The sequence below is a fragment of the Amblyomma americanum genome, chromosome 6 (assembly GCF_052857255.1).
Source record: "Amblyomma americanum isolate KBUSLIRL-KWMA chromosome 6, ASM5285725v1, whole genome shotgun sequence".
NCBI lineage: Eukaryota > Metazoa > Arthropoda > Arachnida > Ixodida > Ixodidae > Amblyomma > Amblyomma americanum.
In genome coordinates, this window is record NC_135502.1 from 45184035 (window position 1) to 45197913 (window position 13879).

General features: G+C 48.5%; 1 protein-coding gene across 1 annotated transcript in view; it reads left to right on the forward strand.

Moving 5' to 3' along the window:
• Positions 1–13879, forward strand: part of timeout (circadian regulator timeout) — a gene marked incomplete in the record, with an annotated part of 289956 nt that overhangs the window by 228845 nt on the left and 47232 nt on the right. Inside the window, 1 exon segment of the mRNA XM_077669310.1 lies at positions 857–942. Coding sequence (XP_077525436.1) covers positions 857–942 — 86 coding nt within the window.

Sequence of the window (13879 nt, forward strand, 5' to 3'; positions counted from 1 at the left end):
ACCGAGCTAATAACCGAAACTCCGTGGTGGGAACCGCAACAATTTGCGTTTGGATTTTACACGAGGCTTCTCAAGCTCCACAAAAAAACAAAGAAAAATCGTCTCTCTCGTTGCGTTGACACCATCGCCGGCGCAGCTCGAGACAGGTTCCATGAGGTCCGATGTGTGCAAGCGTGAGGTCTTTGTTCCGTCTTTCTCTGCAGTGTTGACGCGCGCTTATGGTGCGGCTATTCGTTTAGCTTTTTGCAGGCAGCAGTTTCTATGGCTTAGCTGTGGCAGATAGAAGTAGCTTTGTGGTGTCCTAATCTAGACTTGATCTCTGGTGTACCAGCTGTTCAATGCTTAGGAAAGGAGCAACCTTGTGGCCATGTTTCATCTGCAGCACAGCGGGACAGAGGCATAGATATGAACTGCACGTAGCAGTTGTCCTCGGTGAACCGCAGTTGCTGGTCGGCAGTGTTGCGTGAAAGAATCCTTGCCGTCGCCAAGCTTTACCTCACCCGAGGATTTCATACGTGTCCTTGAACCAACGTTGTTTCAGCGTTTCCAGCCTGTAAGCTCTTAGTAAGGAGAAGGGCTCTTAACGCCGGGGGAATACTTGTCCCCTCGGTACGAAGCCTGCGTGCGTTTGTACGGCTATAGGTTAATGTTTTTCATTGTATTTTTAGTCGACTGCTTGTGGCTCTCTTTTGTATGGCATCTAAAACGAGGCCGATTTTATAAAGAAAAGCCAGGCCAGACTTGAAGCCTGGCCCCAGTGTACTTTCTAAACTCGCTTTTACTTTGATGGTAAATTTTGTTTTGCTTCGCACCCTGAGTTTGCCTTCTGTGTTGCTCTTTTTGTTTCTTTTTTCAGAAAGCCAGTCAAGGTCGCCTGGACAGAGGAGCAAGTGTACGAGCTTAAAGTATTGTATGAACGGTACAAGGACGAAGTGACTGGAGGTGAGTGTCACGTCTATATTTCACCCGGCGAATCTTGCAGTCTGATGTCGACTTGATCAAGTGTATAGCTTGTTATGCTTCGACGGTGCAAGCCGGCTTTCTTTCCATAACAAAAGTGCGTGCGTAGTGCCAGTGGCGGAAATGCACGCAAATTTCACGGGGGTACACGGCCCTCCAGCCCTCCCCCCTCCCCCCCGCCCGGCCTCTTAAGTCCCAGATGTGGGAATAGACAAAGGCGCCGCCGTCAGCAGAAGCCTAGTAGACCGGATGCGATGCAGAGGAGCAGATTGGACAGTTGACTAGAGAAAACTTCAAAACTTCCCGTAGCTACAGGCCATCACCGTCCAGCTACAAACCTTGCGTAGTGTCCCATGCGCACAGTTCCATTTGAGTAGAATGGCATCTTTTCCTGCGTTCCTGACTTACGGAAAGCTGACTAATTGCAACCGAAGACACTGCATTTTCGGAAAACCTTTGTGTAACCAATGGCGGTCTGGTCCTTAGGGTTGCGGATCCCCCTCTTGGGATCTGGACAGTGTGCGGACTTTATAAAGCTATCAGCCGTGCTCGAAGGGGAGCACTCTCCTTATGTGAAAACGATATTATTCCATATTCATCACTGCTGTATGAAATCTCCTCGCCATGTAAGTAAAGCTAAGTCCGTAACAGTGCACTCATAGTGAGTGAGGACGCTGAGCATCCTAGTGCGCTTAGGAGAGGGACAGGTGACACTTGTGCTAAAGCCGGTGTGTTTAGAAAATTTTCTCCTTAAGTATTGCCTCACGAGCCACTGAAAAGGATTGCAGGCAGTGCTCTTTTTATAGCACGGTCTTTTTTTCCCATTTTTGTGCCCAGCTTCAGTAGGCACTCGTCGCTGATATGAACTCTATTTGGCGCTTCTTGCTTTCTGCAACTTTTTCACCACTGCACCGATGTCTCTTTACTGCTTGTGAATGTATTTTTATTTTTTAAAGCGGATTTTCGTCATGAAAAGCAAACGGGCCAGCAATGGCATGACAGATTGAGCACAGGGCCGGGCCGGACCGGTCATTCAGATTGATAGCGGGCCGTGCTCGGGTTCAGAGTCTGGGCCGAAGCAGCAACGAGTAAGTCCGGTCCTAGTCTACATACCGGCCCGTGCAGACCTCTACCACCGAGTATGAGATTATATTTTGTAGCTTTCTTTGAATCTAAAGCCTGCTTTGTGCCGTTTAAACACCCGAGTTCTGCGGTTGTGCTATTTCTACAGCAGTCAACCAGCGTCGTTTTTTCGCTCTATAATCACAGCCTTCACGTTTCTTTTTTTTTTTAGCGCATAGGAAGCGTGGGTGCGAGATGGTGAAAGGAACATTCGCAATTTTCTAATAGGACCGCCAGTTTTAAGAAACTGAAAGTGGCGGCATTAGACATTGCTCAATTTTTTTTACTTATTTCCTTTTTTTAAATAAAGATGACCAGCTGATATGAACTAGTTTTTATGCATGCCGCCGAAGCAAGAGTCACGTCTATCAGCGCCTGTATCGCGCACTGTTAAAAAACTCGCCAAGTCCGAACGAACGAAACACCCTGAAGAAAGCTTAAAAGGTTTGCGCGGTGCTAACCCTCGAACGCGCAGGACTACTCTTTGGCACCTCTGTCTCAATCACAGACGGACTCGATGCCAGGAAAGCAGAGGCTTGAAGATAAATTAAACACAATCACACGTAGTCATCATGGCAAGTCCTTTGACTTCGCAATTTGTTATTATGACAGCATTGTTTTTTGAGCCAATCTGTGGAATGGAAGAGACCCCACTTCCGCGGCTTTTCCGTGTTTCTTGTGTTGCCTGTATCATTCGATGCCGACCGAGCACTCCCGGGACGAATCTCAGGGAGGACGCTCAGATGCTGTGTCCTCCCCCTCCCGTCCCCCCAGCCTAAGCGAGGGGGGGGGGGGGTGGGTTCATGCCCCCGCGATTTACGCCACTGCGTAGTACGCTTCTCAGCCTAGTTGTGGGACCTGAGCCTTGAATGAACTGCTGCAGAGCGTAGTCTTCCCGTGCACGTCATTCGCCTGCATCGCTGTCGCTGGGCGGCCCCTGCTTGCCTCAAGTCCTCTTCGCTCCGTTGTTTGCTGATCGCATGCAGCGACCCTCCTGGCTACTAACGAGGCTAATTACGCGCGCAGTAATTACTCTGGCGGTTGTCTGTTATCTTGGGTCTTTTGGGTGTAACCACAGTGCCGGCGTGTGCGCATCGACGTTTTCGTGCGGCCGTATTGTCCTGGCTGGCATCCAGGCTGCGTATGTGTTTTGCGCGTATCGATTCTGTTTGCATCCGTGATGTCTCACGCACTTGAACTTTCTGAAGGAGCGGTAGGCTTTCGATGAGTAAATCTGGAGCAAGATCGTCCCTGGCGAGCTTACCAGTACGATGCAAGTAGCTATTACTGAATAATTGCACATTTAACGGTTGCACACGCGGGAAAGGTTTTTAGTAGGAAGTCGTGGTTGGTTACATGAAACCTACAGTGTATTCATTTTTGTGACGGTACATTTGACCGCAGAGTGTTAAAAAAAATTAGAGGGGACACTTAAGCTCCGCCTTAAGGGTATGACGCGATAGCGGTAATGGGTTAATACCCAAGTATGCGGAATTGGCAATTCTATCCGACTGCCCGACACCCTTCCTTATAGGGAATGTATTGCTCTCATTATGGGGGACTATGGTGGCTATGCAGACATTATATCGATTTTCCGGTGTTAGAGGCCAGCTCATAGGCGCCCGTTCCTGCATTCCGTCTCCGTCGGCGTCGGCGTAAAGCGTGGTCCGCATGGAGCGTTTTTCCGGGCGATTCGTCGGCGTCGACTGCAGCAAAGCGTTTTTTTTTTTTGTGTGCCGTCGGAGAGGAGGTTTTTGCCAAATCGTCGGGTTCTCGCGGAGCAGAAAAAAAACGCCGCGCCGACGCCGGATGAGGGCAGCGGCAGAGGGCCAATGAGAGCCGGAGCGGGCGTCACGTGATTCTGGACGGAGCCACGCCGGCCGAGAGAGACGCGCTCGCGAGCATTTTGCGCGCGAGAGCCAGCGGCTTCACTTCGCTTCCTGCGCATCCGTCTGATTTCAGTATGGACAGGTGGGCGTTTAATGAAAGGTTGATAGTCGAAGTGGAAAGGCGACGCTTCCTGTGGGACGTCAGCAGGAATGATTGTAAATCACTGATACGTCCCGGGGCACCGACATCGATCAGTCGAAACAAGTATCTGCTGTCGGCTACCGCCATCAATACGATGGAAAAAGTGCCCTGCAAGAAGACAGGCATAGTTTCTACTGCATGCAGAATCATGGAGCAGCATATACAGCTGAATTATGTTTGTACCATGAATCCGCGAACTCAGAATGTCCGACATTTGAATACGTACCTTATAGTTGTAATACAGGCTGCCCGTACTGGGAGGCTTCTGAATTTGCACGTGCTTGCCATCGACAGCGCCGAGGCAATTCGGAAACTGCCAATGCTGCCAAAAGGCGGCCGTAATTTCCAGCCACTCTTCTCAGTGGTTGCCTGAAATAGCGCATGTTTGCAATTTTGAAATTGCTGTGACAATTTTTCGAGTGCTACTGCATAGTTATTCTGTGACAAGATGGCAGGATGCCTGCGCAAACAACTAGATTGCAGAATTAAAAAAAAACAATTTGATATGGCCTCATGGAACAGCTCATGTCCTCATGAACTATGTAAAGCCGACCTTTTCTCCCAGCTAATTATATATAACATTCTTTCTTAACCTTAACGTGAGCCCGGTATTAAAGTATATAGCTTTCCTACTTACTTTAATGTGCAGTTACACATACCTTCATGTAACGCGGCTCCAGCTTCTGCCACAACACTTGACAGGTAAGATGAATAGCCTCTCCAGCTGTTTCTAGTCCCACTCGAAACTCTTTGGCAATTCCTTTATTGCATTTCCTGAAGCGACGTATCTGAAGACAAATATGGGAAGTCTGAATTAAGCGGCATCGCATTTCTCGCTTAATGTTCTCCTGCGAAATGAGCTCAATACAAATAACCAGATCAAATGACATGAGCATGCAGATAAGCCTTGTTTAGGTGAGCAACGGCCACTGCAGCATATTCGACGGAAAATCTCATTGCAAACTTTAAACGAAATGAATAAAAGGGGTTCGAAGGTTGGCGCGCTTTTTTACGTTGCGAGTTACTTCCACACATTATCTGGAAATCGCTAATTTTTCTTACGTGATTGAGGCGAAAAGCGAGTTGTATCTATCACTGGCTCTCTGCAAAACGGAATAAGCCAACAGTTGGGCGCCCTATGGCTTGTAGAAAATTAGGTTTAACTTCGCGGACCCCCCACCGCAGTCATTGCGAGGCGCTCTCCGGAGCTGATCGACTCCTGGACATGTTGCTTGGTAATTCCTTTGACAAGGCTGTGAAGCTTTTCAAACAAGTCAGGCGTCATGCGGTAGTACCTTAAGAAATATTCTGGGTCCTCTTCGCGCATAACCTGCATCTACAGGGGAAAAAAAGCAGCAACTACTTTACAATTGTGGCAGTATTTCAGCGGTAATGAAAAGGAACTTACCCCATGGGCGGACCCATGTTTTTCTGTTTTGAAGCTGGGCGTGCTTTATTTAATACAAGCATGCCTCTGAGCAAAAGTAGCCGTCGTCTCCGCTTCATTGGGCGAAATGACCTGTGCACGCCGGCCAAATGAGGACGGAAAGGCAGAACGGGCTGGACCCACGAAAAGGCGCTGCAGGGACGCGACAAGAGGGCGCTTGAGAGGGAACTGCAGCTTGACCCGCAGGCGACAGGGAGAACTAGCTGCGCCGTGACCTCGACGCACGCGCCCGCATGGTGGCGCGCGCTTCCCACAACTGGGGCGGCAAAAGAAAAGTGCCGCTCGGCTGCTGACCATACGGGAGTGAATTCGTCAACGCCGGCGCGGGCGTCGGGCGCGATTTCGCGGGCAAAAGACGCTTCATGCGGGCCACGCTTAACACGCTACCTAGCAGGTGGCGTGTTGGCAGGTAGAGCTAAATGCCACCGGCCACGGTGAGAGCGGAAGGATGGGCAACCGGAAGATGGCTAGCAGCGTAACTCGTCACCTGCCAGCGGTGGACGGTGGCGTGTCAAAAGCTGCGCTCAAACTTCGTATTACCGACTACGGCAAACGTCTGCAATTTTTTTTTAACGCCAGAGCGTTAGTATTCCAATGTCAGAAAAAAATTGTGCGGCGTCGGTGTTGTTGACCGTTTGAGGGCTCGCAGCCGGAGCAACTGGCGGAGCCCAGCGGATTGTGAGCAAAGTGTCCAGCGTGGCAGGGGACAGCTAAATTAATGATTAGTCGCGAGAGGGTGCTCGTCCCTGAGTTTCACAAGCCACACCGGTGACACCACCTGTCATATCGCTAGGGTAGTGGCGCATCGCTTGACCGCTGCACCGCTGCGCAAGGAGTAGTGTGAGGACTCCCATGATCCACGAATGTAAAGTCTAAAATTGCTAATTCTCGCATATATGGGCATTCACGCTATCGCGTCATGCCCTTTTAAGGCGGAGCTTAAGTGTCTCTCCAGTTTTTTTTTTACTTCAAGCTCATCTACACCCTGATTTCGTAATGCGTGCACGACTGCTGAGGTTTCGACTGAGTCAAATGCTTCTTTGCAATCAATGAAGGTTATATACCGGGTGTCCCAGCTAACTTGAGCCAAGGGTTGAAAAATAAATGATTAGAGGCAGGCGAGTGAAACCAGTTGCATATTGGTGACAGCCATTTTGCGCACCACAGACAATTTTTTGTTTCGCAAATAATCAATAATTTATTCAAGTTTAATTATATAAATTAATAAGTATTGACTTTAGACACCAAATTGCATTTGAAGAGTTGTCGAGGACCTTCAGAAACCCCTCTTCCACCATTTGCGATAAGGAAGTCCTAACGTGCGTCTTTTTTTCCCAGCTTCAAAGAAAGCCCGCGAAATACAAAATAAACCACGTGACTAAGGGGCGGTTCACATGCAAGCGATTGAGCGACCAGCGGCGCGGCGCAGCGATGCTTTTCGCAACGTTCCGTTTCACATGCGTCGGTCCAGGACGTTTACTGCCGCTGCGAATCCCAGTGTTGCTGGCAAAGAATACGAGCTAGAGGTTGGTTCCGGTGGTTTGCAACCGTCAACATGGACAACGTTCATGCATTATTTTTCCAGGATTGCACAAAATTTGTTAAGAAATAAAGAACTCTTGTTTTTCTAAATATCTACTACTTCTATTTTGTTGCCAATAATATAATTTTTTAAGTTCACACGTGCGTGTCGGAAGCACGTGTGGTAAACATTGTCTTTCCCGCACGAATCCTCTTGTCACGTGGCTTTTCCGCCGTGCAGTCATTGGTCAGAAGGCGGAGCTATCGCGCTGTCGCTGCGACAAATTTCCAACTTGTAGGAACTCCTTCGCTCAGGCAGGCCGAGCCGCCGCGACGGGTCGAAACAGGTTTTTATGCCGCGGCGACAGGAATCGCAAGCATTTTCGCTTGCATGTGAAACAGGCTTGACGCACTTGCGCGCCACGATCGTGCTGCTCTCAAGCGCGGTTTGAGCGAACGAAATCGCTGCAGCCTGACGGCCCCGCAGCAGCGACAGGCCGATATGCTGGCGGAGGTTTCTCGTCTGCGTCAGCCAGTGACAGACATGACAGTGCGAGTTGCCGCCGCCAACTTATCGGTTGCTGCTTATCGGCCGCAACTTATCGGCCGCGCTGCTCCGGGGCCGTCGAGTCAAGGCTGCAGCGATTTCGTTCGTTCACTCCGCGCTTGAGAGAAACACGATCGTGGCGCGCAAGTGCGTCAGCCACGTGGTTTACTTTGTATTTCGCGGGCTTTCGTTGTAGCTAGGGAAAAAGAGACACACGTGAGGATTTCCTTATCGTAAATGGTAGAACGGAGGTTTCTGAAGGTTCTCGACAAGTCTTCAAATGCAATTTATTGTCTAAAGTCAATATTTATTAACTTAGATATCTAAACTTGATTAAATTATTAATTATTTGCGAAACAAAAATTGCCTGTGGTGCGCAAGATGGCTGTCACCAATATGCGACTGGTTTCACTAGGCTCCCTCTAATAATTGATTTTTGGACCCTTGGCTCAAGTTAGCTGGGACACCCGGTATAGGGGTGGGTTATATCCTGCGCATTTTTCTATCACCCTATTGATAATGTGAATATGGTCTATTTTCGACTAACTTTTAGGAAAGTCTGCCTGGTCATTAGATCTATTGAAGTCTAAGGTTGTCTTGTGTTAGCAACTGCCTTAGTAAATACCTTGCAGGCAACAGACAGCAAGCTGGTCGGTCTCTAATTCTTCAAGTTCTTGACGCCCAATTTCTTAAGGATTAAGATAATGTTTGCGTTCTTCCAAGCTTCTGGTACGGTCGAGGTCATAAGGCATTGCGTATACATGGCGGCTAGTTTTTCTAGCACAATGCCCCCATCGTCCTTCAAGATATTTGATGTTACCTGATTCTCACCAGCTGCTTTTTCCCCTTTGCATTGCTCCTAAGGCTGTCTTTACTCCCTGTATCGTTACTGGCGGTATGTCCAATTGCTGTGCAATGCTGCCTGTCTCATTAACGTCCGGATTACTTTGGCTGCGACTTTGACAATCTTATTCATATTGCTCATGACATCGCCCTACATGTCTGTTAGCTCATACACCTGATTTTCGCTGATCCCTAGTTTCCGCGTAACCGATTTTAGGCGACCTCCGTTTTTTAGAGCAGGCTCGATTCTCTCCATACTATACTTATTATTTTGGTTATCTTGCGATTATTGATTTCCATACCTTTGCCAGTTCTGTTCTATCTGTGTAGCTCTAGGAGAGAGAGCTTGCCGGTATCCTGTCTAACCATCCTACTACCTACTTCTCCGTAATGATAGCGTTGAGATTATCGTTCATACTTGACCATTAAGATCGTCGTCCGCGGTTAAAGCCGAATACCTGTTCTGCTGCGAGATGCTGAATTCCTCTACTTACTGCTGATTCGTTGATGGGCTTCTTCTTCTGTCATTTGGTACCTTTTCAAGTTTAGGCTAATTCGAGACCTTACTGTCGCATGGTCGCAACATCGCATCTTTTTGAGGACCTCCACGTCCTGCAGTGCCAGAGGGAGCGCACAGTGGGAAGTCTATTTCGTTTTTAGTCTCGCCATTGGGGCTAATACATGCCCACTTCCTCTTTTCTCGTTTGAGGAAGAAGGTATTCGTTGTCCATAACTTATTTCTCTTTGCGAACTCTCCTCGAAAAATGACCAGAGAAGCAGCCTAGGTTGGTCACCTAGTTCACGTGACCTTGTGACGTCATCACAACCTGCCCATCGGATTGTGAGCAAACTGCCCACCGTGGCAGGTTGCAGTTAATGATTGGTCGCGAGTGGTTGCTCGGGGAGAGCTACCTGGGTCGCACAAGCCCCACCGGTGGCAGCATCTCCCTTCGCAGGGCAGTGGCGCATCGCTTAACCGCTGCAGCGCTGCGGCGCTGCGCCAGCAGTGGTATCAGGACTTCCCGGAATCTAAAAATATAGTTAGAGAAAGAATAATTGCGCATGTGTAAACTTTAATAGTTTTAATGGGCGTTAATTCCTTAAAACTCTCGCTTCATACCCCTAAGGTGGAGTTTAGGTGTGCCCTTGAATTTTGATTTCCTTTTATCGCGGATCGCCTTGTGCTACATCTTTGTAATAATCATATGTCACTTTTAGGATCGAAAGCAAGTTTGTCAGCAAGTCGGTCGAAACCAGCTACCCACGATTTCAAACATGACGATAGCTTTTTGCGCGCTTAAATTTCGTCGTAAACGCCGCCGCCTACCTGTCCTTCAATCCATCCATCCCCGGTATCGAAGGTTGCAGCGGCCTTGGTTTTGCGCGGTGGCCTTTCAGTGTCCAATCCGGTTGTCTACAATTTCACTGTTGTCTTTTCAAATCTCATTTAGCGGCGCTGGAAAGCGGTAACCAGATACGTCATAGGTAATAGAATTGTTGCACCTGTTTTACTTTTGTGTTGCGACTCTACGGAGATTCGTAGCTCAGCTCTGCAAAGCCTATTATTGCGACATCGTCATAAGTGGATGTCACTGTAGACATGCCCGTTTTCGTTTTTTTTGTTTTCATTTGATATATTTACCGGGTGCACACATAAAATGGCTATCCGCATTAGAGAAACGGATCCACTGATATTCTTGTCAAACGGCGCCCGCGGAAAATTGGTCGTTACGTAAGGCCTTTTTTTCTTTCTTTCTCCGTGCTTGCGTGCAGATTTTGCGCATGTATCTAGTTTCGCGCGAGTGATGAAAAATATTATCCTGGTATAGAATATGAGGCATAGACCACGGCAAATATCGATGGCCCGTGGTTTCGTAATTGGTCGGGTAATGGACGTGTTCTGTCACAAGCCGCCGGCTGTGCCGCAAGGCGTTCGTCATGATTTATTGCGCTCAATTCTGCGCACGTGTCGCAAAGTTCAAATGGCGCATTTAGCTTTGGTTACAGGTTTCCTTTCGAGAAAAGGAAAAGCATTGAAATCATTATGGAAAAGGAACTGCATTACCGGGGACCAATTTTGTGTTTTAATTCAGTTTACTAGTGTTTGATGTGGCCTTTGTTTTGTTTTAATTTTCTCCCCGTTCCCGGTTCGGCCGTTTAAACTTTCTAAAGATTTATATGATTATTGCGCCTTCCATTTTTTCCTGGTATCGAATTTCTTCGACATCAGAAAAAGAATTCGATGGCAAAGACGACTATCATTGCTCTATTCCACTTTTTTTTCGCTAATTAATCAAAACATAACGTCATAATGGCATGGTTGCGTCCTTACTTTAAACACGTCCATTTTGTCTCACCGGTGGTACTTAATTTATTTGTGTTTTTTGAAGCTGCTTTTCGATTAAGCTTACTGCCTGCTGTTGGGCATCGCTTGTTTTATTTTTGCATTTAAGCATATCACGTGACGCTCCGCGAAGAAGCGAGATCGTTACTGTGCGAATGCATTTTATTGTTGAGATTTGCTGAGATTGTGAGACCTCCTGTGTTTGATAAATGCGCGCAAATGCGCAAGTGTTCTGCGAAACTCACGATGAAGGTGATTTTTCAAGGAGTACGGTGGGGAGACGTAATTTGTAGCGTCTAAACAGTACTATACACAAACCTTGTATAACCAACATCCTCAGTGCTTAATGGAGTTTTATCTTTTGCGTTTCCGTTTTTGTGCATCGTGTCACAGACTAGCCACAGAAAGATTACATCAACTAAGCGGTGCCGCAGCCTCATTCCGGTGCGCTATGGAGGTCCTGTTTTAATCTTAATTTGTTTTCTCTGCTTTAAAAAAAAGCGAAAAAGAAGGGAAATGGGGTTATGCTGTTACGCAGCTGTCTTTTCCCTCGGATCTTTTAAAAATTCTCTTATCCCTTCGGTCGCTCCGACGACAGGAGTGAAATTCTCCAGGCATTGGGCGAAAAACCGCATTGCGGCAGGTAAGCCGGCCCCCCGTTCTGTTTCCATTCGGTGCTGGAAAAAAAAAAGCGCCCCGCTCGAATGCTTACTGTCGCGTGCGACGTTTTCCGCAGACTTTGCATCCAGGGCGCTGTTTTCCCTGGCGAGCTTCTGTCTTTCGGCAGCGGCGCTGTCTCCCCCTCTCTTACTCCCTGCCTTTCGCCCGCTTTCCACGCCCGGCGGTTCCCCGCATGCCTCGGGCGCGTTGTGCACCCAGTCGCTGCAGGAAGCTAACGGTAAAGGAGTTGGGGGGGGGGGGGGGGGGGGGGGATGAGCCCTAATGCGCTTTTGCTCCGGAGCTTTCGTCGGAGAACCAGAGACATGGCGCGCTCCTGTCGGAGCTCCTCTAGGCCTGCGGAACTTCGAGCTTCCGTATGCCCGCTACGCGCTGACGCATCTCGTAGTTTGCGTGCTTAGGACGTAGCGCCAATTCTCCTCTCGTGTTCGCAGCGCCTATTCTCTTTCGTGCCTTCATCATTAGTCCATCGCTCTGTTTTGTGCGCCTGGTGCTGTTAGGTTTTTCACCTTTTTGTTTCCTTTTGTTTCTGGATTTCACGGCGTGCTTATAATCTCCCATAGCCTCGCAAACGTAGTTGTCACTTGTCAAGACGCACCTTTCGTGGAAGTCGTTCGGCTTCGCGCGTTTGCCGCATTTTCGGCGTCCGCGGGGCGGGCGTATATTTCGCGCCCGCGTGTGTTAGGAGAAGTGGTGGCCTTGTCTGCGGATTCTGTTCTGTTCGTCTTTGCGCTTTAGGATCTCCCCCCCCCCCCCCCCCCCCCCCCTTGTCGCCCTCCGGCGCGTACCATTATATCAGACGTAGAAGCATATTTCATGCCCGAATGTCGGCTTTCGTGGTGAACAACCGCTCTGTTGGCGTCTCTTCGCCTTATTTTTTTTTTTTTTTGGTGGGGCTTACGTATCCTGTATAAGCCTTACGCGCGGATTTCTCTACATTCACCTGAGTTGTGAATTCCTTTCGCCGTACACAAGGGCTCATTACTTTGTCACCCTGGATACCCTTCACCGGTGATAAGCGCACAATATGTGCACGAATTTTCATTCCAAGAATCCTTAACCCAGCGTGTTCTCTCTCTCTCTCTCTCTCTCTCTCTCTCTCTCTCTCTCTCTCTCTCTCTCTCTCTCTCTCTCGCCTCGCGGTTGTCCGTCCTGTTTTCTTTCTTTGTAGGCAAGTTTTTTTGGCGGAGTGCGTGTCGCGCGGCGCCTGCCGAGCTCTCAAAGGTGGGCGACAGCAAGAAGTTCCGTCGCATAAAGTTTGCGTCTTTTCTGTCGCTGTGCTTTTGATCTCGAATTTGCTTCTTTTTTTTTCTTGGCCGTCTGACGTGAATAACTTTGGAGCGTCACAAAACGTTATCTTGTCACGTGCGCTCCTAACTGGCCTCCTTCATTTCGTTTCGGTGCGGGCGTCAGAAGGCTCTTTGTTCAGAAGGGCTTTGGTTAGGCGCTGTTAACTTACCTATGTCTCTTTTGACGTTGTCTTTCCTTATCGTAACGCGTAGCATGAAGTGTGGCTCTTCGACTGCCGGTAATAAGAGGTCAGTTCGCGTTAGCCGAGGCGTGCAGCTTTCATCCCAACCACATCACGTCGCCTGTTTGCTGTGTCTTCTTTACGTTTCTTGATTAGTCTGCGTTCTTCAGCGCATAGCTTCTTTACGCGCGAGCACTTCTTGCTGTTAGCTTTTAAGCCCATTGCTTCTAAGCGTAGTTGCTCTGCGGAGTGAAATGGTGACCCGGCTGTCCACCTTGGCACAGCTGAGACCTCCCGGCCACATTACGGCGAATTGATGCCTTTCCGATGCTCTTAAAAATGCGTCCATAAAAAGCAGCGACAGTCCGAGACGCTGGAAGAAATTTTTTGAGCGTAGCCTGAGCTCTCTCCCCCATCTCAGAGACTTGGGAGTTGATTGTAAGTGCTCTCGCTGGTCTTTTAATGCTTTCCCTCTCCGCACACTCAAGTTTTTCGGTCCGCAAGAATTTGATCAGGGCTGGGCGCGGCAAACAATGTACTTTTGAGCAGCATTGGGGAGTCTCTGTAGGCCCACAGAAGATATAAGTGGCCAGCTGCTACTTCTCTGTCTTACTTTTTGTTTGTTTGTTTTTATTTGTGAATTTTGTGTCACCACTTGACACATTAAGTTTCCGAGATAAGCTTAGTCACTGAAGTTGCTTCCGAGGTTTTGTTAGCTTTTACTTATCTTTTTAAAAATAGGAACGAGAGAGTTAGCCATGAGTTTGCGAACTTTGTCGCGGAAAGTAAGGCTTTTGAGAACGGTCGCGCGAAACGGCTCGGTAACAGTGAGGTATGAAAGCAGTGAAGTCATTCCGTTCAGGCTAATTAATCATACGGCTTCGACAATAATGTCTGGCGGGGCTATGTAAACTT